General features: G+C 36.1%; 2 protein-coding genes across 19 annotated transcripts in view; one reads left to right on the top strand and one right to left on the bottom strand.

The window, feature by feature from the left end:
- The window catches only part of LOC105232674 (phosphatidylinositol phosphatase PTPRQ), an 862,901-nt gene that overhangs the window by 148,872 nt on the left and 689,685 nt on the right, over nt 1-24,344 (bottom strand). The window contains exon 14 of one of the 18 annotated variants that reach the window (XM_049451221.1): nt 15,377-15,414. The exons of the other annotated variants lie outside the window; for them this stretch is intronic. Coding sequence (XP_049307178.1) covers nt 15,392-15,414 — 23 coding nt within the window. The 3' untranslated portion in view covers nt 15,377-15,391. Of the gene's footprint in view, nt 1-15,376; nt 15,415-24,344 lie in introns of those variants that run through there. 18 annotated transcript variants of the gene reach the window in all.
- Nucleotides 1-24,344, top strand: part of LOC125777143 (uncharacterized) — a 537,355-nt gene that overhangs the window by 50,474 nt on the left and 462,537 nt on the right. The gene's annotated exons all lie outside the window — the stretch shown is intronic.

The following is a 24,344-nucleotide window of genomic DNA, read 5'->3' as shown; positions in this document are numbered from 1 at the left end:
TTCAAAAACAAAAATTTACCGTTTCCTTGTAGTACTTGCAGTGAAAATAGTGTGAAGTGAATTTTAGTCATTGCATTGCAGTTGTTTATGTTATCTTTTTGCTTGGTGAATATTTATTTCAGAAGAGTTTGCTTTTCATTATTAAAAAAAATGCCATACAAGGCATGTGTGAAAGAGTGTTAGTTTTAACTGAATTTAAATTCCACTTAAGCTGCACTTAATATGAATGAGGCATCAGTAAATTGCAGCACTGCGTTCACTCGAATTGAGTCTGTGGCTACCCGTCTTGGTACAAGTCCAAGAGATAGTTCACCTGTAGAAATTCTTGAAAAAAAAAATCGCCGTTCTTGATGCTGAAACCGGTAATTTTGTTATCAAGAATCAATGCCACGAACCAGAAACACAACATACTGGAAACGTAATTTTTGATGAGAAAACAGGACATTTTCTCTCAGTAGGTTCTGATAACTATGGCTTCTCCTCAGAATCCGACTTTTCCGCAATTGAAAGCGAATACCATCCCAGCACTGAATCAGATCTATCTGAGAATGGATCTTCGTCAGTATTGTTGGATGAATCCTCTGGTGTCATTAAAATAAAAAGAGCACGGAAAGGCCAGGGAGATAAGCAAAACTGGACTAGAAACCGCCAAAAACATAAGCGAATGCGTGGTCGGGAATATTCATCGATTAAGACGAGTAAAAAAGAGACTGGAGTAATGCAAATTAGAAAAGAAAGAACTGTGAAAGTTCGATGCCGTTCGGAAATATGTGCCCAAAAATTTGGTAAGCAGTGCAACGAAATTACAGAAGAAGATAGGAAGGATATTTTTAAAGTATTTTGGTCACTGTCATGGGAAGAAAAAAAGGCGTTTGTCGTTGCTATGGTGTCTCAAAGACCGGTCACTTCAAGAACGACTGCTACTATTTCTCGGCGAGTAAACACATTAGTCTACACTTTAAAAACATCAGGAGAGGTCAAGATTGTTTGTAAAAAATTGTTTTTGGGTACCCTGTCTCTTGGTGAATAGAGCGTGTCCAAATGGGTTACTGGCAATCAACATACAAGCAACCTTGGCTTGGTAAAGAAAAGTAAAACAGTAAATCAAAAAAGCAAAACAAACGTTGCCAAAGTAAATCACGTGAACTATTTTCTGCAGAATTTGCCTAAAATGCCTTCACATTATTGCCGACAAAGTACAAATAGAGAATATGTCGACGTACAGTACAATACTTAGGCAGAAGTTTACAAAGATTTTGAAAAATATTTGATAGATCACAACATTGATGAGACTGAAAAAGCCACGTACAAACGCTTTTTAGACGCTGTACACAAAGCCAATATAAGTATATTCAAGCCCAAAAAAGACCAATGTGATATCTGCTTTGCTTACAAAAATACAAATGTCCCAGAGTTTGAATATCAGATTCATATAAAAAATAAGGAGCGTGCTAGGAAAGAGAAATCCGAAGACAAGGAACTTTGTTTAAAAGGCGATATTCAAATGTTCACGGTAGACTTGCAAGCAGTGCAAACAATTTCTCTACTTTCAACTGGAGCAAACTACTTCAAAACAAAACTCTGTGTGCACCAATTCACAATTTATAACGAATTTGATAAAAATGTTACTTGCTATGTCTGGCATGAAGCCGAAGGCGGCATGGACTCTAATGTCTTTATTTCTTGTTTGTTGGACTTTTTAGAGAAATTGGAAGATAAATCGAAACCAATAATAATTTACAATGACGGGTGCTGTGCCCAAAATCGAAACGTGACACTTTCGAATGCCTTGCAACAGTATGCAATAACTCACCATGCAGAAATTCAACACAAATATTTGGTAGTAGGCCACACTCAAATGGAGTGCGATTCTGTAGATGCCTCCATAGAACGGATCGGTTATAAACCAATCCAGATTGTCGCAACCTTGTCGCGTTAATTATTTAAATCACAGTTTACTTTACTTGAAGTCAATTCGACCAGGCACTAAGAAGGGCGATCCATGTGTTGTTGATTTGCGAGCTCTCAAATATACCTTAAATGACGGAGCTCAATATAAATTATGTATTGATGAAGAGTGAAAACTATTACCTCATCGTAAATTGCGACCACAAGTGCAGCAGCGGGCCTCTATAATCGGCAACTACCGATTTCTAAAAGAAAATATGACAACTTGCAAGACTTAAAACGCATGATTCCAGCTGACTATCATTCATTTTATGACAACTTGCCATACCAATAATAGGATTAAATTAAAATAAATTAATATGAATTCTGTTTTTTATAATATTCTCTAAACAATAAAACTTTCATTTCAAACAAAATATTGTTTTCATTAAATTATTTTGAAATATCTTCGTTGTATACATATAATAAGTGCAGCAAACGAGTATTTTTTTAATGAAGTTTCAAAAATGAAAATGATTTTTAATGCAGTAAACTCGTATCTTAAAAAATTCGTTTTATGCGTAAATTAAAAGAGATAAGTATATTATTTTTACTTATGTACATCGCCTTAATTCATTCCTTAATAATTGCATTTCAATTTTTGCATAAACAGTGACGGTAAATAAATAAGCAGTTTTTTTTCTTTCCTGAAAAGTTACCTTTTTTAAGATGCGAGATTGAGAAAGTAAGGCATCGATATACCCATGCCATTCAATAAATTAAAGCAAATGTTTTAGACATGAATCCAACATCCGTGGTCACAGATTTTGAGTTGAATTTACGTAATGCTATAAAATATGTGTATCCGACAGTACTTATGAAAAGTTGTTGGTTTCATTTTACCAAACCCAAAAAGTTATTGAACAAATTCATGGTTTTACCACTTCTTAAACCCGCTGACATTAAAATTGCTATTGAAATGTTAGAAATGGAAGCCAACAGTCAACAATTTCTAAAACAAAATTGTACTGAAAGCATTTTTAAGCTTTTTATGACATATTTCTAACGTCAATGGATGCAAAAGGTAGAATTAAAAAGCATACAAATGGTTATACATATAAATATAATTTATCTACATATATATATAAAAGAAAGACGGGTTTGTTCGAACACTTATAACTCGAGATCTGCTGAACCAATTTTCATGGTTATTGATTCGTTGGATTTGTCTCCGCCCCGAATAGCAGAATACATATTAAAAACAATGAAAACTCGATAAAATTGAATAATTCCAAAAAGTAACTTTTTTCCATACAATTTTTTTCCAATTTTTGTTTGTTTTGTTTTTCAATATTTTGATTTGTAAATTATTTGAATAGTTCAATTTCGGTCGCTTGCTTTTTTATTCCGGCTATTCAAAAGAAAAATTATTGAAAATTATTCAGAGAAAACTTTACGTGTGTTTCACACAAAGAGGTCAATTGCAGATTGAAATTTGTTACGAAGCCACCAAGAGGTCACCCTAATATCGGTCGGTGTTCTTTTTGCCATCAAAGTATGGCAAGAAGTACTCCCAGGATGTGGTGACATACGTGCGGAATTATGGATCTCGGTCAATCAGCAAGCGATCGTCACGATGTCGCAGCACGACTTTTCAAACAACAGTTACGATGTTTGATTGACTTTATCTTGAAGCAACGTTTGTTGGATGCTAGATGTACTCTGTTGAGTGGCAAAATAGAGGTTTGTCGCTTCTTTTCCTTTGGATGGTGGATGATGGTTACACCAGATTAAATTGATGGAATCGCTTTTGCGGAAATTCCTGATCCAGAGATAGATCCAGAATTATACGAAGTGGTAAAACCCAATATGGTTCATGGACATTGCGAACACCACAATCCTTCTTCGGTTTGTATGTCTGACAATAAATGCGCGAAACACTATCAACGTGCATTTCTTTCGGAAACGCAAACTCTCTATCGGCGTAGGCCACCAGACGACAATGGCAGTACATGAATGAGGAGTGAATATCGAAGCCGACAACATATGGATCGTACCATATCCGCCACTGTTGTCTAATTCACAATCAAAACTGATGTCAATGTTGAGTATTGCAGATTGGTGAAATTACTGAAATACGTTTGCAAATATGTCACCAAAGAAAGCAACATGGCGATTATTGGCCTTGAACGAGATGAGATCAGCAAGTATCAAATGGGTCGATACGTGAACTGCAATAAAGCGTTTTGTAGGATATTTACTTTTGCATTTCATGAAAGTTTTCCGACTATGGTGCGTCTCGCGGTTCAACTTCATTTGAGTCATTGCGTATTGTGAATGGTACAGTGTGTGCAACTTTTTGAAAAGCATTCCAGCAATTGAAATTGCTGGAACATGATAATCACTGGAAACAAACGATGGACAAATGCTACTCCGCATGCCACTGAAGATCGCATACTTTCCGCGAAGATCATTTCGACATATCAGCCTTCAAATTCGCGTCAATTAAGAAACACGAAAAAAATGATATTGACGATGACATTTTACATTGTATTCGCTAAGTATTGGAAATGGGCAAATTTCGATTGATACTATTTTCATGGTTATTGATTCGTTGGATTTGTCTCCGCCCCGAATAGCAGAATACATATTAAAAACAATGAAAACTTGATATGTGTAATAAATACTTAATCATTTCAATAAATGCTGATTTGTTTATTACAATGCCAAGCATTTGTTGTCCAATCCTATCAAATGCTGTAACAAATATTTACTTGTGCGTTCAGAAATTTATTTTTTGTCTATGTCTCGAAAGTTCAAGCATTGTTATTATATTTGGTGGTTTTATGTGATTTTGTGCGAGTGCATTAATAACAATGCCGCGTCTTAAAAGATCTAATCTTTCCCAGCGGAGCCGTAATTCAATTAGGCAACGGAATATCAGGAGTCAATTATCTGATGAAGAATGAGAAATTGCCCGAGAAGAGCGCCGCATTAGTATGGAGCAAAGAAGGGCCTTAATTCGTGCTTCTCAAACACAAGAGCAAAGAGATGCAGCCCGTGAAACGGATAGGTTGAAAACGAGAAATCGTCAAGCTTATCGTACAGATGAACAGAGGAATAATCGTCGAAGGGCAAGAAGAAATGGTTCAAGTATTGATTTGAATCGAGCAGCGTTTCTATATGATTGCACCATCGACTACAGCTTGCATCGTTTAGTTTGCATTGGTCAAATGGACGTTGTTTGCCAGTATTGTGGCGCATTGAAGTTTGCTGGTGAAACGTCTGGTTTGTGCTGCCTTAGTGGTAAAGTGAAATTGCCATTATTGGTCCCGCCACCAGAGCCATTGCGCTCCCTGCTTTATGGCGAAACACAAGAATCACGACATTTTCTAACGAACACTCAAAAATACAATGTCTGTTTCCAAATGATTTCATTTGGGGCGGAAATATTTAAAAAAAAAGTCTGGAATGTAGTTTGTTAGATTTCTGTATTTTTCTCTGAAATTAAAATGGGATGTTAATATTTGAAAAAAAAAGTGTTTGTAAAGTAAGTTTTATAACTATGGCTTTGACTGCACAGATTCAAGGCCAGATTTTTCATCGCATTGGATCATTACAACCAATTGATGAACAGCATAAATTCTTGCAAATATATTTCATGGGCAATATGGAAGAACAACTTGACCGGCGTCAAGGGATCAACACAGCTACGAAAAGAGCAATTCTCCAAGATCTGCAGCAAATGCTTCATGAACATCATGCATTGGCCCGCGTCATTTGCATGAATATGCGCAAGATGCAATGACATATGTTCGTCATTATGGTCGGCCAGATCTATTCATTACATTTACATGTAATCCAAAATGGACGGAAATTATTCAATTGCTTCTTCCCGGACAAACATCAAGTGATCGACACGACATCACCGCACATGTTTTCAGGCAAAAAATTCGGTCACTAATGAATTACATTGTTAAGCAACACGTCTTTGGGATTACTCGATGCTGGATGCATTCAGTCGAATGGCAAAAACGGGGCCTACCGCATGCTCACATTCTAATTTGGTTAGTTGAAAGAATTCGGCCAGATCAAATAGATGACATCATATGTGCGGAGATTCCTGCTCCTGAAACCGATCCAGACCTACATGATGTTGTAATCACGAATATGATTCATGGACCGTGCGGCACTATCAACCGCCAATCACCGTGCATGGTCGATGGCAAGTGTTCCAAACGGTATCCACGAAAATTGACGGCAGAGACCATTACAGGCAACGATGGTTATCAATTGTATCGGCGTCGATCGCCCGATGATAATGGTAGAACTATCACAACTAAAGTGAAAGGAAACGATTTCGTAGTTGACAACAGTTGGATTGTTCCATATTCGCCACTTCTTTCCAAAACATTCAAGGCACATTGTAATGTTGAGTATTGCAATTCGGTCAAGTCAATTAAATACATTTGCAAATATGTCACGAAAGGGAGCGACATGGCGGCTTTTGGTATCCAAACATCCAATATCAACGGTGAAATTACGCGCTATCAAGTTGGTAGATATGTGAACTGCAACGAAGCAATTTGGCGTATATTTTCATTTCCTATTCACGAACGTCATCCCACTGTTGTACATTTGGGTGTGCATCTAGAGAACGGTCAGAGAGTATATTTCACAGCGTCGAATGCTGCTCAACGTGCCGAAACACCTCCAGCTACAACACTGACCAGCTTCTTTGCGATTTGTCAAAGCGATCCGTTCGCACGAACGTTGATTTACTCAGAAATGCCACGTTATTACACTTGGAACTTTACATCGAAAAAATTTCAACGTCGTAAGCAAGGCGATGCAGTTCCTGGTCATTCAGACATACGTTCTACTGATGCTCTTGGTCGTATTTACACAGTTAATCCGAAGAATGATGAATGTTTCTATTTGCGATTGTTGCTGGTACATGTTCGAGGGCCCACATCATTTGAATCACTACGAACTGTTAATGGTATAGTGTGCTCCACGATTCGTGCAGCATGTCAAGAGCTGAATTTGCTTGAAAACGATACTCATTGGGACACGACAATCGCTGAAGCAATTATTTCTGCATCTCCAAGTCAGATACGCACATTATTTGCTATCATCATTTCGACATGCTTCCCATCGAACCCACGTGACCTGTGGAACAAATACAAACATAACATGTCAGAAGATATTTTACATCGAATTCGTGTCAGCTCAAGAAATTCCGATCTTGAGGTGAATGAAGAAATCCATAACCAGACTTTGCTCTTGATCGAAGATATGTGTTACCTCATGTGCGGCAGTTTGTTAGTTAGGTTAGGAATGCCAGCGCCAGATCGCGGAATGAATGACGCATTTAATAAAGAATTGGAACGTGAACGTGAATATGATCCTCATGAACTAATCCAATCAGTTCAATCGAATGTACCGCTGTTGAATCCTAAGCAGAAGGAAGTCTATGATGCACTGATTAATGCAATTGATCATGGCAACGGTGGCTTATTTTTTTTAGATGCCCCCGGTGGAACTGGAAAGACATTCCTCATGTCATTAATTTTGGCCACTGTACGTGCGAGATCCGAAATTGCGGTAGCAATTGCTTCTTCTGGAATAGCGGCCACATTGTTAGATGGATGCCGTACGGCTCACTCAGCGTTAAAATTGCCATTAAACCTTCAAACTACTGAACAGCCGACATGTAACATTTCGAAACCCTCCGCAATGGCTAAAGTTTTAGTAGCATCAAAAATAATCATATGGGACGAATGCACAATGGCGCACAAACGCGCATTGGAAGCACTAGACCGAACATTAAAAGATCTGCGCAATGACTCGAGATGTTTCGGTGGTGCAATGATTTTGTTATCTGGCGATTTCCGGCAAACACTACCAGTCATTCCAAGATCTACTGCTGCCGACGAAATAAACGCTTGCCTCAAAGCATCAAATCTGTGGCGATATGTAAAGAAACTTCAACTCTCTGTAAATATGAGAGTTGCATTGTTGAACGATCTATCTGCTGATGATTTCTCGAAGCAATTGATGACTATCGGTAATGGCCGTGTTCCTGTTGACGAATCGAGCGGTTTGATTTCATTTCCTTCAAATTTTTGCAATTTCGTCTCATCAAAGAACGAGCTTATCAATAAAGTATTCCCGGATATCGTTGCTAACCACAAAAATACTAAATGGTTAAGTGAGCGAGCAATTTTGGCCGCTAAAAATAAAGATGTAGATGACCTCAATTTTATAATTCAAAATCAAATCGTAGGTACTCTGTATTCATTCAAATCTATCGACTGTGTAACCAACGAAGAAGAAGCCACTAACTATCCTACTGAATTTTTAAACTCCTTGGATGTGCCTGGTTTACCACCGCACAATTTACAACTGAAGGTTGGCTCGGTAGTTATCATGCTTAGAAATTTAAACCAACCAAAACTGTGCAACGGAACGCGTTTGGTAATAAGAAAACTAACGAGCAATGTGATTCACGCGTCGATACTTAAAGGAAAATTTAAAGATGAGGAAGTTCTTATTTCAAGGATGCCGATGATCCCAACGGATATTCCCTTTGAGTTTAAACGAATTCAATTCCCGATTCGTCTTGCTTTCGCCATGACGATCAACAAATCACAGGGCCAATCCTTGACTGTTTGTGGCCTCAATCTAGAAAATGCATGTTTTTCTCATGGTCAATTGTACGTGGCATGCTCACGTGTCGGCAAACCATCCGCTTTATTTGTTCTTGCGCCTGACCAAAAAACAAAGAATATCGTTTACCACAAATTGCTTGAATGAAAATCCCATTAATGAATTAATCCGAGTGTATCCCAATCTGCACAATATAATTTTCAATATTTTTTCTGACATGTGTTTGAGGTACTTTATTATTATTATTTCTTCTGTTTGTATTCATCATCATTAATCATAATAAAATACTTTCATGTTTCTATCTATATTAAAATTATTTTGTATCATTGTATTACATTCATCAAAGCCTAAATTAGCTCAACTAAAGGGTAACACGACATTCATTAACTGTTAGGCGGTACGAGGTTCGAAAACCATCTTTTCTGTACACCGGAACAAAAACCAAAAAACGTTGTTTATAAAACTGTGTTACATTGAAAAAAAAAATGAAATGATAAATTCAACTATCTTTTCATTTCAAAATACATAATTTCACGCAGGACAACGGCTGCGGGGTCAGCTAGTTATATAGGGTGATTTTTTAAGAGCTTGATAACTTTTTTTAAAAAAAAAACGCATAAAATTTGCAAAATCTCATCGGTTCTTTATTTGAAACGTTAGATTGGTTCATGACATTTACTTTTTGAAGATAATTTCATTTAAATGTTGACCGCGGCTGCGTCTTAGGTGGTCCATTCGGAAAGTCCAATTTTGGGCAACTTTTTCGAGCATTTCGGCCGGAATAGCCCGAATTTCTTCGGAAATGTTGTCTTCCAAAGCTGGAATAGTTGCTGGCTTATTTCTGTAGACTTTAGACTTGACGTAGCCCCACAAAAAATAGTCTAAAGGCGTTAAATCGCATGATCTTGGTGGCCAACTTACGGGTCCATTTCTTGAGATGAATTGTTGTCCGAAGTTTTCCCTCAAAATGGCCATAGAATCGCGAGCTGTGTGGCATGTAGCGCCATCTTGTTGAAACCACATGTCAACCAAGTTCAGTTCTTCCATTTTTGGCAACAAAAAGTTTGTTAGCATCGAACGATAGCGATCGCCATTCACCGTAACGTTGCGTCCAACAGCATCTTTGAAAAAATACGGTCCAATGATTCCACCAGCGTACAAACCACACCAAACAGTGCATTTTTCGGGATGCATGGGCAGTTCTTGAACGGCTTCTGGTTGCTCTTCACCCCAAATGCGGCAATTTTGCTTATTTACGTAGCCATGTCGTAGTCGAAATGTAGCCTCATCGCTGAACAAAACACGCGCGCGAAACACATTTCGAACCGAACACTGATTTTGGTAATAAAATTCAATGATTTGCAAGCGTTGCTCGTTAGTAAGTCTATTCATGATGAAATGTCAAAGCATACTGAGCATCTTTCTCTTTGACACCATGTCTGAAATCCCACGTGATCTGTCAAATACTAATGCATGAAAATCCTAACCTCAAAAAAATCACCCGTTATATCGTCACCTGAAATGCAAAATAATGTAACAACATTTTCAGAAATTTACAGTCGCATGAATGAAACACGAAATAAAATCGAACCTGAGTGAAACAAAATATTAATATTGGTTAAAACTGGTTTATATATGACCGCAGAACCAGAAAATGTTAAACATATGTAATATTATGTATGTAATTTGAAGTAGTGAAGCGTAATCAATAAGACACTCAATTTCGAATTTTTTGATGATACGTTATTTTGCATTTCAGGTGACGATATAAAAGTGACCGAATTTTATAATTATAGGAACGCCCTGAATACTTTTCCGTTTATAAAGAGCCTATTACAACGAGCAGCGCTGCTGAAGCTTTCCACAGCCAGCTAAAGCTTAGTACGCAGCTCTCAAGAAACGTAAAAACTTCATATAAAAAAACGCTTAAGAAACGGTCCAGAAACGTTCCTGCGATAAAGTTACTTGTGCTAGTACGCAGCTCTCAAGAAATCTAGTACTAATTTTTAATACTTTTTTTCAGTAAAATGTGAATATGGCAAACCTGGTTTTGCGAAGAAACATCAAATCAACAATTGTTTCTTGAGGGAAATTCGAAGCAATCGTCAAATTCATCCTAAATTAGTTGAAATCATTATTATAAAGTATATTCCATTTTGAAATGTTGTATAAAACCAACCAATCATCAACAACATTCCTTAAATCTCAATGAAAAAATTTGTGTTACCATACACATACATACATACATACATACGCACAAAGTTTGTTTACTTTGTTTATTCTCTCTTGCTCTTCTAATGTGGATCATTCACAATGCGTAACCAGCTGTCAAACTTACTTCAGAAATAATGTATTTTTTTTCTTGAGCAGTTACTTGAGAGCTGCGTACCAACCTTAAGAATGAAGTTGCCGAAGCAAGGAAATTTGTATAGATTTTTGAGCGTTCTTAGCGATGTAGATGCGGCAAAATCAATTGATTTTTTGAAATCAATCGAAGGCAATACAGCTTTATACAAAGAAAAAAATAAATACTATAAAACTCGTCAAAATTTTATTCGTGAACGCATTCAGCAATTCAAGAAAAAAAAATAACATTGAAAGATATACTCAATCAGCTTTCCGTGAAAGAAAGTTGTATATTCGCATTAGATTTTGTCAATGAAATTCAAACATCCGATGATGACAGTGATGATGATGATGATGAGGGGGAGGAATAAAGCTGTGAAAAAGAAAATAGTGAACAAAGCAATTCCTTATGTGTTTTATGCTGCGACAAAGAACGTGAAGTTTTGTTTTTGCCATGCAAGCATTGCAAAGTTTGTCGTGACTGCTTCGGCCGAATAAATGAACAGTCTCAAAAGTATGGAGTTAAACTATTGTGTCCAATTTGCCGAGCAATTATCAATGATTCCATGTTGATTTACATGTAAAGTTACCTCGCCCCGCTGGCCTCATCTTCGCGCTAATGCAGATATATTTATTACATGCACGTTAATTGCCTAATATTAATTATTAAAAGTTGTTTGTATCCACATTGCGGAACAATACTGAAAGTGGCGTCCATCAAATAGGACTGGTAATTTTTGTCTCACCAGCAACGCTAAACATTAACTGAAATCCCTAAGCTAAGAAAGAAACAAATTTGAAAGCGAAATAAAGCCATATGGCTTAATTAACAATTGCAATTGGAAACAAAGCCATATAGGATTTATGGCTTTATTACCAAAATAATATAGCTTTATTACCAATATGGCTTTATTGCGTATGGCCTTATTGCACCCCACCGTTTCAACTATTTCATTACTGTCTCTTTCAATTAATCAAACGAGCACTCTTGGCTAAAGTGAGTCAGTCGGTGCTAATGTACGCGGCGCCCATATGGGGACCAGCAATGCATAACAAAACATACGTGAAGAAAGCAAGATCTCTGACTCGACTTAATGCGATAAGAGTTATCTGTGGATTCCGCACTGTGTCACACGAAGCGGCTGGAGTCATAGCGGGCATCATACCACCGGATATAATGGCATTAGAGATCAAACGAGTTTACGAGAAATCAAGAAGCGTTGGGAGGCGTCTTACAACAGCAGAACGAAATAAAGAAAGGGAGGAAAGTTTATGTGAGTGGCAGAGGCGCTGGGACATGGCAGAAAATGGAAGGTGGACATACAAGCTAATCAGAAAGTTGAAAACATGGGTGGAGAGGGAGAACGGCGATTCTGATTACTACCTGACGCAATTCCTCACCGGACACGGATGCTTCCGAGAGTACTTCTATAAATACGGTCACGATAGCGGGACGGAATGTTCATTCTGCGGAAATGACAGCGAAAACGCTCAGCATATTTTCTTTTACTGTCCAAAATTTGAAGCAGAAAGAAATGATTTGGAAATTGTTATCAACGAACGTATGACACCAGAGAATATCGTGCACCACATGATTAAAAGCAAAACTGTGTGGAATAAAGTGAAGAACTGGTCCGCAATTGCCCTACAGGAACTGAGAAACAAAGAAAGGCAACGAAGTATCGAGAGCAGAAGAAGTAGGGAAGAGTAGTCCAGAAAGGAGCCCCTGAAGAGCCAATTTCGGCTGACCCTGGTCCTGCGAAGAAATGCTTAACGGTAGTACCGTAGGACTAGTGAACTGCAGTCGGAGTTAGTGTTTAGTACGTAGGTGTACTGTTACGCAAGTTCAGCATGGTAATATCACCTATACTGAGCGTGGTCCCGAAAGAGGTGTACCCTTAGCGTGCAGTATGAATCGTGCATGCCGTCGGAGACTGACGGTATCTATGAAAGATTCCCCCTTCGAAACAAAAAAAAAAAAAAAAAAAAAAAAAAAAAAAACACTTGTCGCGACATGTTGGTGTGAGGTGTCTGGCACTGTCCGTGCGCTATTGTGCGCATAGGCCGTGGACAACGCTGATTTAAAGCATTTTGTTTCTGCCTTACATTCTGCACGTATGTGTGTAGATGACCCACAATTGAAACAATGTCTACTTACTGCACGATTTTCACCCTCATCGTCTTTAACATTTTGCGCAAGCTTCGTGTAGTTTCTTTTTTGTACTGCGCCACTGCTGCTCTTCTTGTAACTCATTTGCTGTATAATACCGAAACGCTCTTTTAGTTCTTTAAATGTTGTTTAAATGTTTAAATGCTTTATTCCGTCCACAATGTAGCGAATAACTACTTCGTCTTCTATCGACCCAAGTGCTGCCAGCTTCCTCATTTGCAGAATATATTCGTAAAAGTTCTCGTCGTTCTTCTTTTGCCTATGCATTAACTTCTGATGTATGTCAGCACTTTATGTCGAATTGCTCTTTGAGCGCTTCGCACAAAGAATCGAAGTTCGAAACACTCACTGTTTCTAGGAACAGTTTTGCCGTTCCTCTCATTTTATTCCTCGCGTTTACATATTTTTGCTTTTCGGTAAACTCATAAGCATCGGCATTCTCGTTAAAATTTTCCAACCACTTTCCAATTGGAATTGTCACGCCATCATATTCTGGAAAAATTTTTTCGAATTGGTCGACTGAGACGTTTTTGCCTGAGTTCAGCATTTTCAATAACTCTACCAGATCACTTGAATTTATTACCACACACGTTCGAATTCTGAATTTCGACTTTTTCCGCCGTTTTCTGCATTTCGATCAACTTTAATGAAAATGTGTTCTCTGTATCAACTTTTTCAGCTTCAAATAGATTTTTTAATACGCTTTTATTAGCTTCACTTGTATGTATGTATGTATGTATGTATGTATGTATGTTTGTAACTTTTTTAAGTGGTACTGAAACGTAGAATATTTGAGAGACACTGTAGGAAGGCGACAGTAAGTTTAAGCAGCTCACCAAAAAGGTGCGCTTAAAAGTATGCAACATATATATAAAACTAGTTTCGGTGACATTTAAATAGCATACCGAAAAGTATGCAACATACATGTATATATAAAACTAGTTTTGGGGACATTTAAATAGCATACTGAGTTGGGCGTCGATCGTTCATAGGACAAGCTTATGTAGCACTTAGTCGTTGTAGATCTTTGGACGGTATTCGAATTGAAGAACTAGACTGTTCAAAGTTGACAGGTAAAACCCCATGTAACAGTGAAGCTTTAGAAGAAATGATTCAATTAAGAAGTAATAATTCGTAAAGTCGTCAATAGAACTTGGTCGCAAATAATGTAACAATTAGTCAATGAAAGGTTACGAGTAGATATTAAATGCTGCCTAATTATCGATTTACTTAACCAATACTACATGTCATAGTTCATATTTTAATAAATTTGGGGTTTCTCGCATCAAACTAAAAAATTAAAAATAAATATAGTTTAAAAAAACTAAGAAACACGCTTTTAAAGCATATCAAACTAAAAAGTGAAAAATAATTCTTTGTAAATATAAACTAACAATAATAATGAAGGAAAAATTCCTGCATTATTGTGAGAAAAGCGTGGGGTGCTTTGTGACATATTTTTCATATATCGAGCATTCCACGCTATTTTCACAATAATGCAGGAATTTTTCCTTCATTATTATTGTTAGTTTATACAATGAATTATTTTTCACTTTTTAGTTTGATATGCTTTAAAAGCGTGTTTCTTAGTTTTTTTAAACTATATTTTTTCTGCTACCTCCTTCTTCTTTTTGCTCGATCTGCATACAGGCATCATGTTTACAACTTGTCCGTTCAAAGGCTGAGAGGTTCAACGGTGGAGCTTAAGCGGTTTTTAGGTTGAGCCCCCATGTAAAAAGTGATTATAATGTTTATTTAAATGTTGTTAAGTTACAATTAATTGAAAATGAATAAATGAACTGAAATTTAATTGAATGCAAAAATATATGATCCGCTGCGCCAACTGTATTTGACAACTGTGTTCACCAACTCTGTTTGTACGACTGTAATCGCCAACTCTGTTTGCACAACTATATTCGCCAACTCTCGCTACGCCTTGAGATGTGAAGTTGGTTGCTGCTTGCCAGCGTCACGCAGGGTGTTGACAACATTACATAAATATATGATTTGTGATATTTTCAGTTTGGTTGTTTTATCAAAATATTCAAAGAATTGAGGTTTTTTTCTATAATTGTTTTGTTAAATTTTAAAACTCTAAGTTGCCTCTGTATTAAAATAATAATATGCGCTATAGAAAGGTAACACATATTTTCAAAAATATAAGAAATCATCAAATAAAAATATATTTGCGCGGTATGGCATTATTGATTGAGAGTGGCTAAGCACACAAATAGAATATAAACGCTAATGGCATAAACTTACTTCGCTACGAGCGGCAAGCGTTTTGTTCTCGTTTTCATTCGAACAATGTTGCCATTACTCAATACGCATATCGTCACCTGAAATGCAAAATAACGTAACAACATTTTCAGAAATTTACAGTGGCATGAATGTAACACGAAATAAAATCGAACATGAGTGAAACAAAATATTAATATTGGTTAAGACTGGTTTATATATGACCGCAGAACCAGAAAATGTTGAACATATGTAATATTATGTATATAATTTGAAGTAGTGAAGCGTAATCAATAAGACACTCAATTTCGATTTTTTTGATGATACGTTATTTTGCATTTCAGGTGACGATATGTAGTTTTGTACACATCTAAGTTTTCAATTATAATTTTTCATAATATAAAATATCAAAACTGAAATCAAACTATTAAAATTAGTATATATATTTGTAAATAATAGCATTCGATTCTGAATTTGAGTTATTTTAAGAAAATTTCAAATATATTGAAGACAATTTTTGTAATTAGTACAGTATATCGAGCCTGGCAACCCTGCGGAAAACCCCAAGCCGTTGGAAATTCTCTGATTGGCGGGTGGTAGAAGGGATGTTGGGTAATTATTTACATTGCGCTTTCATAAGATTCATTTGGTCATCTGTGTTTGAAGAAACAGTGGTTCATAAATTGAAGTTATTATTGAAATTACTTTTTATAAGGAAGATTAAAGAAATAACCTGGTTTGAAACTTTTTGCTTCGAAATTTATATCTAACATAAGAAGTAGGTTATCTGATTTAAATTTTGGTACAATAATGCGTGTAGCTATAGCAAATGAGATTAAACCAAATATATTATTTATTATTCCAAATAAACAAAATTAAATGTTGATATAAAAACGTATTAAAAATAATTATTACTAAAATCAAATATTTATTATACTTTTGTTATTTGTCTTACATTTTAAACATTTATAGTAGTTACAAAGAAACTTAAAATTGTTAGGCAATTTTACAGTTATTGCCGAAGTGCCACAGTGCAAGTTCCCATATATGCGCGCGCTCTCATTTGTAAACATGGTGTGGGAAACTACGTTGCTCTCATTTATAAATATGGAGTGGTAAAATACGTTGCTCTCACTTCCCTCTACATGTTTGCCCGCGATGATCCCCTCACCTAGCCCTCAAAATGTGTCTTGTACCATATCGCAGGGTGGAAGCAACACCAACGGGCTAATTGAATTTCTCCTAATGGATCTTGCCAAGATCCACTGCTAGTTTCAGCAGCAGTTAATAAGTTCTTTAAAGTGCTCATAATGCGTTTAACTTGTCCTTGCTGTGCCAAGGTGTATTTACTATTGGTATTGGTATACAGTTCTCTAGTCGTAGGCCTTATCTAACGTCTTCTCCCATCCCAAGTGCATGATTGACTCGTGTATTTGGTTTATTACGGACCATCTAAATGATCGAGGGACAATTGACAATTGATAAATATCGAGTTCTACCGTTTCCCTGAATTACTCGATATAATATTCCTCCTCTCAACTCGTAAGTTTTTGCAATGTCCTCAGCAAGAGAATTGTCTTTCAATTTATTTACAATATTAACTATTTCAGAATTTTGGCGCTGTTCGGCCAAAAGCCAAATTAACTCGTTTTTCAGGAATTTTACAAGTCAATTCTGCTGAAGGCAGATTTCTTGAAAAGAAGTCAACATGTGACATTCATTTATCTTCTCTATATTGTATGTCAAATGCTTAAAATTTCTACTTAATAAATAATGGCGAAAATGTTTTACGGACAAAACAACAGCAAGAGTTTATAATTCATAAGAAGGATACCGTGATTCAGCAGGAGAAGTAGCCTTAGTAAAACATTCAATGACTTGTTGTTGATTTTGTGTAACAAGATGGCACCATATTCACGAGAACTTGCATCGGTATGCAACTCAATAGGATGGTTCGGGTCAAAAATTACTAAGATTGTCTTTTGTGTAAGGATAGAAATAACTCTTTTTGTCTTATTTGTTCATGGTCCGATCTCCAAATAAAATAATTTTTCTCCGAAGTCAAAAGATATAACGGTTTCATAAAACAAGAAAATCCTTGCATAAATTGTCTTAAATAAGACGCCGTATTTTGTGTTAACCAACGTTAAGGGACTTGCATAGGGTGAGCAACTTGGCTTTATGATTTTACATTGCAAGAATTCATTAATCTTGTCTCGTAACAATTATCTTTCGTTTGGGCTAAGCCTATATGGTCTTCTTTGAACAATTTTTCTTCTTTTTTTTTGAATATTTTTCCAAATTTATCTTGTAATTTATCTCTATCTTCTTCAACAAGGTCAGTATTTACTTTACAAAATTTCTCATCATTTGAACAATAGTTTACAGTTTTTAATCTAATAATTTCGAATTTTCCTGGTGATATTATAACTTGGAATCTAGGCGACAGTACTTCTCGACCAATAATAATATTATTTTCCAAATACTCATTGTCCAAAACATGAAACAATACTTCAATTCAATGTTATTAGTTAGAGCAGATTACGTTTGTTTTTTGATGGTGATCAAATGCACTCCTGCCGTTACTGTTCGTAGTATGAGACGAAAGATGATTTTGATGCTGTTTAGCTCGACATTCCATCATCTTGTGGGCTGGTTTTCCACAAAAGGGACATTTTGTTGTTGAAAGTTTCTGCCGCTTTATGTCGGGTGAAGATATTTTCTCTTGCAACATGAGCCATCTTCGCAAGCGTCACAGAAACTGCAATTTCTTCCACATCTATATAACGCCATTTCGTGATAAGTGACGCCATCATACGAGTAGCATAATTGGAGAGACATTCACCATCAGTCGGACAACTAGCTAACATTGTCACAAACATAGCTGCTGGTGTTTCTACGCTGCCAAAACGCAGAATGAAAGGTTCCTTAGACTCGAACCAAGTTATGTCAGGATAACATATTTGCGAAAGCCACTGTGACGCACTACCTTCCAACGAAGCTCTCAAGGCCATCACCAACAGAAACAAATGTTTGAAAAGTGAACTTTCTGAATATGTGATGGTTATTTTTGTGAAACGAAAATTAGTTCGTGAAATTTTAGTTTTAGTTTGAAAACGAAAATACCTACATATGTAAAATGTATGGGAGTGGTTCCCAAACTTATTTTGTTTACCGCCCACTTTTAGAATAAATATTTTTTTAGCGCCCCCCTTTTTTCACCTATTTAAAAACCACTATAACTTCAAATTAATTATTGTGACCTATATATGTATATTAACGGAGAATTCTAAACGAAACTTTTACTATAACCAGCAACTTGAAACCTGAGCGCAGTAGGTAACATACAACGCCACTTAGGAATCAAGTTAACACTTACGGGCTCCACTTGCCAATAAGAATGATTATTGAAACACAACTTTATAGTATTAAAACAGAGAATCTTTTATTAAAAATAAAACTGAAATAATCGATCCATATATAACAACTAGCTTTTTACCCGCGGCTTCGCCCGCAGTAGAGCCATTAAATAAGTATGAGAGATAAAGGGTAAGGGTATAATAATACAAATGACTCAAAGTGATTACTAAATTTTATTGCTTGGCTGAGATCAACAATGTTTAAAAATTCCAACAGACAATGAAGATTCAACACCTTAAGATATGCGTATAGAAATGCAACAACTAATCTTAAAATATATTTCACCGTAACAAAATAAATAATTCTGAATTCTAACAATTTAAAAAAATAAAATAAAAAGTATTAATCTAGGATATTTTTGTAGACCATGTCATAAGTTTTCCCGTCGGGTGCAAATATGTGTGAGTTCTGGGCATTAGATACACGTGAACAGGCTACATGAAGTTGACCATGAGAGAAGCATGGATTTTCTAAATGCACTCCTGCTACCAGTAATGTTTGTCCTTGTGCCTTGTTTATAGTAACAGCAAAGCTAAGCTTGACGGGAAACTGAACCTTTTTAAATTTGAATGGAAAGTCAGTGGGAATAATTGGTATCCGAAGTATTATAACAATATTTCCCTTACCGACACCTGTTAAAATAGTAGCACCAAGTATGTTCTGTCCTAACAATGTTATCCGAAGCTTTGTTCCATTACATAGCAGAAGAGCATCTAGATTTCGCATAAGCATTACTGGTATATTTAGTTTCAATTGAAGTTTATGTGACGGTACACCCTATAGTTAAAATGAATTTAAAAACTCCACAGGATATGAAGTACTTAGTTCCGTATCTATAATTGTATCCATTGACAAATATTCCTTCATTTTTCCTTGAACCTCGTTTAAAATATCAGTGTTGATCCTATTAACTATTTCATTTCTTGGTGCTAATATTGCTCTTGCACACAACCACTGATCACTACACAAATTTTGTTGCAATTCCGGAAAAACATTAGCAATGAAATCCACATCACTTTCTACTAAATTACAAAATTCTCTTGACAGTAATATATAGCCTTCAACGTCAACAGCTAAATAACCATCACCAATTTTCAACAACATTTCTGCGTAAAGTCCTGAATCCACGTCATTTTGAAGATGCACTCTCATATTAGTTTTCAGGCGGAGTTTTTCAACTGTGCGTGATGATTTAATGCACGCTTGAATTTCTTCTGCTGGTGTCCCCCTCTGAATCACTGGGAGTGTTTGACGGAAATCACCAGTCAATAAAACTACCATGCCATTTTGGATATACCAGATTTTCGCTTCCGAGGCATTTTCTAAGAAAAGCAGAGTAAGAATTAACATCAGCGAGTAAGATCTAAAATAATAAAATGACTGCTAACCAAAAATTACGGATTACCTCAAAAATTTGAATAGTTTTATACTGCATGTATCAACAGAAGAAAATAACAATAAATATAGAAAAATTAATATTATTATGTTAATACAACTCTAACAAATAATTTCGACCAAATTAGTTATCACAAAAACGGTACTCACGGACTTTTATTTAGATCATTAAAAAAGAAATAATTCTTTCATTACTTTTGTGTATCTTGAACCGCTTTCGTAGCGCAAGGAACGGAAGCCCTCAAAGATAACTAATTTCCCTCGTTTCTTACACATTTACTACTGTTTCTTCGCTCCTATTGTTCGCAGCGTGATGCTATATAGCCTATAGCCTTCCTCGATAAATGGACTATCCAACACAAAAATAATTATTCAATTCGAAACAGTAGTTTCGGAGATTAGCGCGTTCAAACAAACAAACTCTTCAGCTTTATAATATTAGTATAGATTAATGTGAAGGATGAATCTGATGTTGTTTAATAAGTTTGTTAATATCAGGTTCCATTTTACTCACGAACAGTCGCAAGTCGCCACGTTCGGTAACAAGCAAACGATTTCTATTTTTAGTAAGCAGTGTTGTCACAGCACTAAATCCACGTTCACACAAATATGACGATGGGAATGCTATCAAGAATCGTTGAACGATTGACCACAATCCAGGGTACAATTGCGAGATCGGTTTTTGTAGCCAAAATTCGTGGTAACCATTATTGAACTTGATTTTTATTTCCTCGTTTGTTGTCAATTTTATAAGTTCTTCTTCCAGCTGAGGTGACATTGCTGTTTTGACATTTGAAAACGGATCCAACACCCAGTCTGGTATTTCCAAGTTCAAAATGTCCTGGTATCGTTTGTTGAAGTCAATGTGGAGGTTTTCCAAATGTTGGCAGTAGGCAAACAATTCGTCGTTACTGCATGATACTGATAAACTCGGAAAATTGTGAAACTCACGTCTGCCCAGATTTTTTTGTGCAGCAACTACGTTTTTTGTTTTAATTAAATTTAGTTTATCGCCTTGCAGTTGGAGATTCATGGCGTTGAACAATTTATACAGGTCTGTCATGTAAGCTATATCATTCTTTGATGTTATGAACTTGTCGTGAAATTCTGTATCTTTAGTTTCCAAGAACTCTATAACAAAGTCAGACAGGTTGTAGAATCGAGTCAGACAATTGCCTCTTGATAGCCAACGAACTTCAGTATGAAACAACAAACGATTGAAATCCTCGTCATTAGTAACACAAAGCTGATGAAATAATCTATCATTCAAAGAGCTGTTGCGGATTTTATTGACTGCTATGATGACATATTGCAGTGATTGAAATAGTTTTTCACTTAAGTTTCTAGCAACTAAGTGTTGTCTATGAATAACGCAATGTACACCAAGGACATCTGGAATTTTATTTTATAAGTGCGCTATTAAGCCTTTATGGCACCCTATCATAGCCGGAGCGCCATCCGTAGCAATTGAAATAATATTTTTCAAAGGAATCTCTTTCTCATCGCAAAACTTTTCCAATATATTGAATATGGTTTCGCCTTTTGTATCGGTCTCTAAATTTCTAGCAAATAATAGTTCTTCACATATTTTCTCATCTTTAATAAACCTCACGTAAGACAACAACAATGCTTCATTAGTTGGTAAAGTGGACTCATCGAGCTGAATTGAGAATTGGCTTGTCCTCAGGTGATCGCACAATGATTCTTCAATGTTTTCAGCCATTTCATCAATTCGTCTTTGCACAGAATTATTACTCAAAGGAATAAGACGCCGTATTTTGTGTTAACCAACGTTAAGGGACTTGCATAGGGTGAGCAACTTGGCTTTATGATTTTACATTGCAAGAATTGATTAATCTTGTCTCGTAACAATTATCTTTCGTTTGGGCTAAGCCTATATGGTCTTCTTTGAACAATTTTTCTTCTTTTTTTTTTGAATATTTTTCCAAATTTATCTTGTAATTTATCTCTATCTTCTTCAACAAGGTCAGTATTTACTTTACAAAATTTCTCATCATTTGAACAATAGTTTACAGTTTTTAATCTAATAATTTCGAATTTTCCTGGTGATATTATAACTTGGAATCTAGGCGACAGTACTTCTCGACCAATAATAATATTATTTTCCAAATACTCATTGTCCAAAACATGAAACAATACTTCAATTCAATGTTATTAGTTAGAGCAGATTATGTTCGTTTTTTGATGGTGATCAAATGCACTCCTGCCGTTACTGTTCGTAGTATGAGACGAAAGATGATTTTGATGCTGTTTAGCTCGACATTCCATCATCTTGTGGGCTGGTTTTCCACAAAAGGGACATTTTGTTGTTGAAAGTTTCTGCCGCTTTATGTCGGGTGAAGATATTTTCTCTTGAAACATGAGCCATCTTCGCAAGCGTCACAGAAACTGCAATTTCTTCCACATCTATATAACGCCATTTCGTGATAAGTGACGCCATCATACGAGTAGCATAATTGGAGAGACATTCACCATCAGTCGGTCAACTAGCTAACATTGTCACAAACATAGCTGCTGGTGTTTCTACGCTGCCAAAACGCAGAATGAAAGGTTCCTTAGACTCGAACCAAGTTATGTCAGGATAACATATTTGTGAAAGCCACTGTGACGCACTGTCTTTCAACGAAGCTCTCAAGGCCATCACCAACAGAAATTTTTAAAGTTTGAAAAGTGAACTTTCTGAATATGTGATGGTTATTTTTGAGAAACGAAAATTAGTTCGTGAAATTTTAGTTTTAGTTTTAAAACGAAAATACCTACATATGTAAAATGTATGGGAACCTAAAAAAAAATAGCGAGCCCTTAGAGCAGTGGTTCCCAAACTTATTTTGTTTACCGCCCACTTTTAGAATAAATATTTTTTTAGCGCCCCCCTTTTTTGACCTATTTAAAAACCACTATAACTTCAAATTAATTATTGTGACCTATATATGTATATTAACGGAGAATTCTAAACGAAACTTTTACTATAACCAGCAACTTGAAACCTGAGCGCAGTAGGTAGCATACAACGGCGCTTAGGTCTCAAGTTAACTCTTACGGGCTCCACCTGCAAATAAGAATGATTATTGAAACACAACTTTATAGTATTAAAACAGAGAATCTTTTATTAAAAATAAAACTAAAATAGTCGATCCATATATAAAAACTAATGTGAAGGATGAATCTGATGCTGTTTAATAAGTTTGTTAATATCAGGTTCCAATTTACTCAAGAACAGTCGCAAGTCGCCACGTTCGGTAACAAGCAAACGATTTCTATTTTTAGTAAGCAGTGTTGTCACAGCACTAAATCCACGTTCACACAAATATGACGATGGGAATGCTATCAAGAATCGTTGAACGATTGATCACAATCCAGGGTACAATTGCGAGATCGGTTTTTGTAGCCAAAATTCTTGGTAACCATTATTGAACTTGATTTTTATTTCCACGTTTGTTGTCAATTCTATAAGTTATTCTTCCAGTTGAGGTGACATTGCTGTGTTGACATTTGAAAAGGGATCCAACACCCAGTCTGGTATTTCTAAGTTCAAAATGTCCTGGTATCGTTCGGTGAAGTCAATGTAAAGGTTTTCCAAATGTTGGCAGTAGGCAAACAATTCGTCGTTACTGCATGATACTGATAAATTCGGAAAATTGTGAAACTCACGTCTGCCCAGATTTTTTTTGTGTAGAAGCAGTTTGGCTGCGAAAGCAGCAGCGACGTTTTTTGTTTTAATTAAATTTAGTTTATCGCCTTGCAGTTGGAGATTCATGGCGTTGAACAATTTATACAGGTCTGTCATGTAAGCTATATCATTCTTTGATGTTATGAGCTTGTCTTGAATTTCTGTATCTTTAGTTTTCAAGAACTCTATAACAGAGTCAAACAGGTTGTACAATCGAGTCAGACAATTGCCTCTTGATAGCCAACGAACTTCAGTATGAATCAACAAGCAATTGAAATCCTCGTCATTAGTAACACAAAGCTGATGTAATAATCTATCATTCAAAGAGCTGTTGCGGATTTTATTGACTGCTTTGATGACATATTGCAGTGATTGAAATAGTTTTTCACTTAAGTTTCTAGCAACTGTTTCTAGCAAAATGTTGTCTATGAATAACGCAATGTACACCAAGGACATCTGGAACTTTATTTTTTAAGTGCGCTATTAAGCCTTTATGGCACCCTATCATAACCGGAGCGCCATCCG

This window comes from Bactrocera dorsalis, chromosome 3 (assembly GCF_023373825.1).
Source record: "Bactrocera dorsalis isolate Fly_Bdor chromosome 3, ASM2337382v1, whole genome shotgun sequence".
Lineage (NCBI taxonomy): Eukaryota > Metazoa > Arthropoda > Insecta > Diptera > Tephritidae > Bactrocera > Bactrocera dorsalis.
Note: the sequence above shows the minus strand (reverse complement) of the source record. Positions and strands in the feature narration are given on the sequence as shown.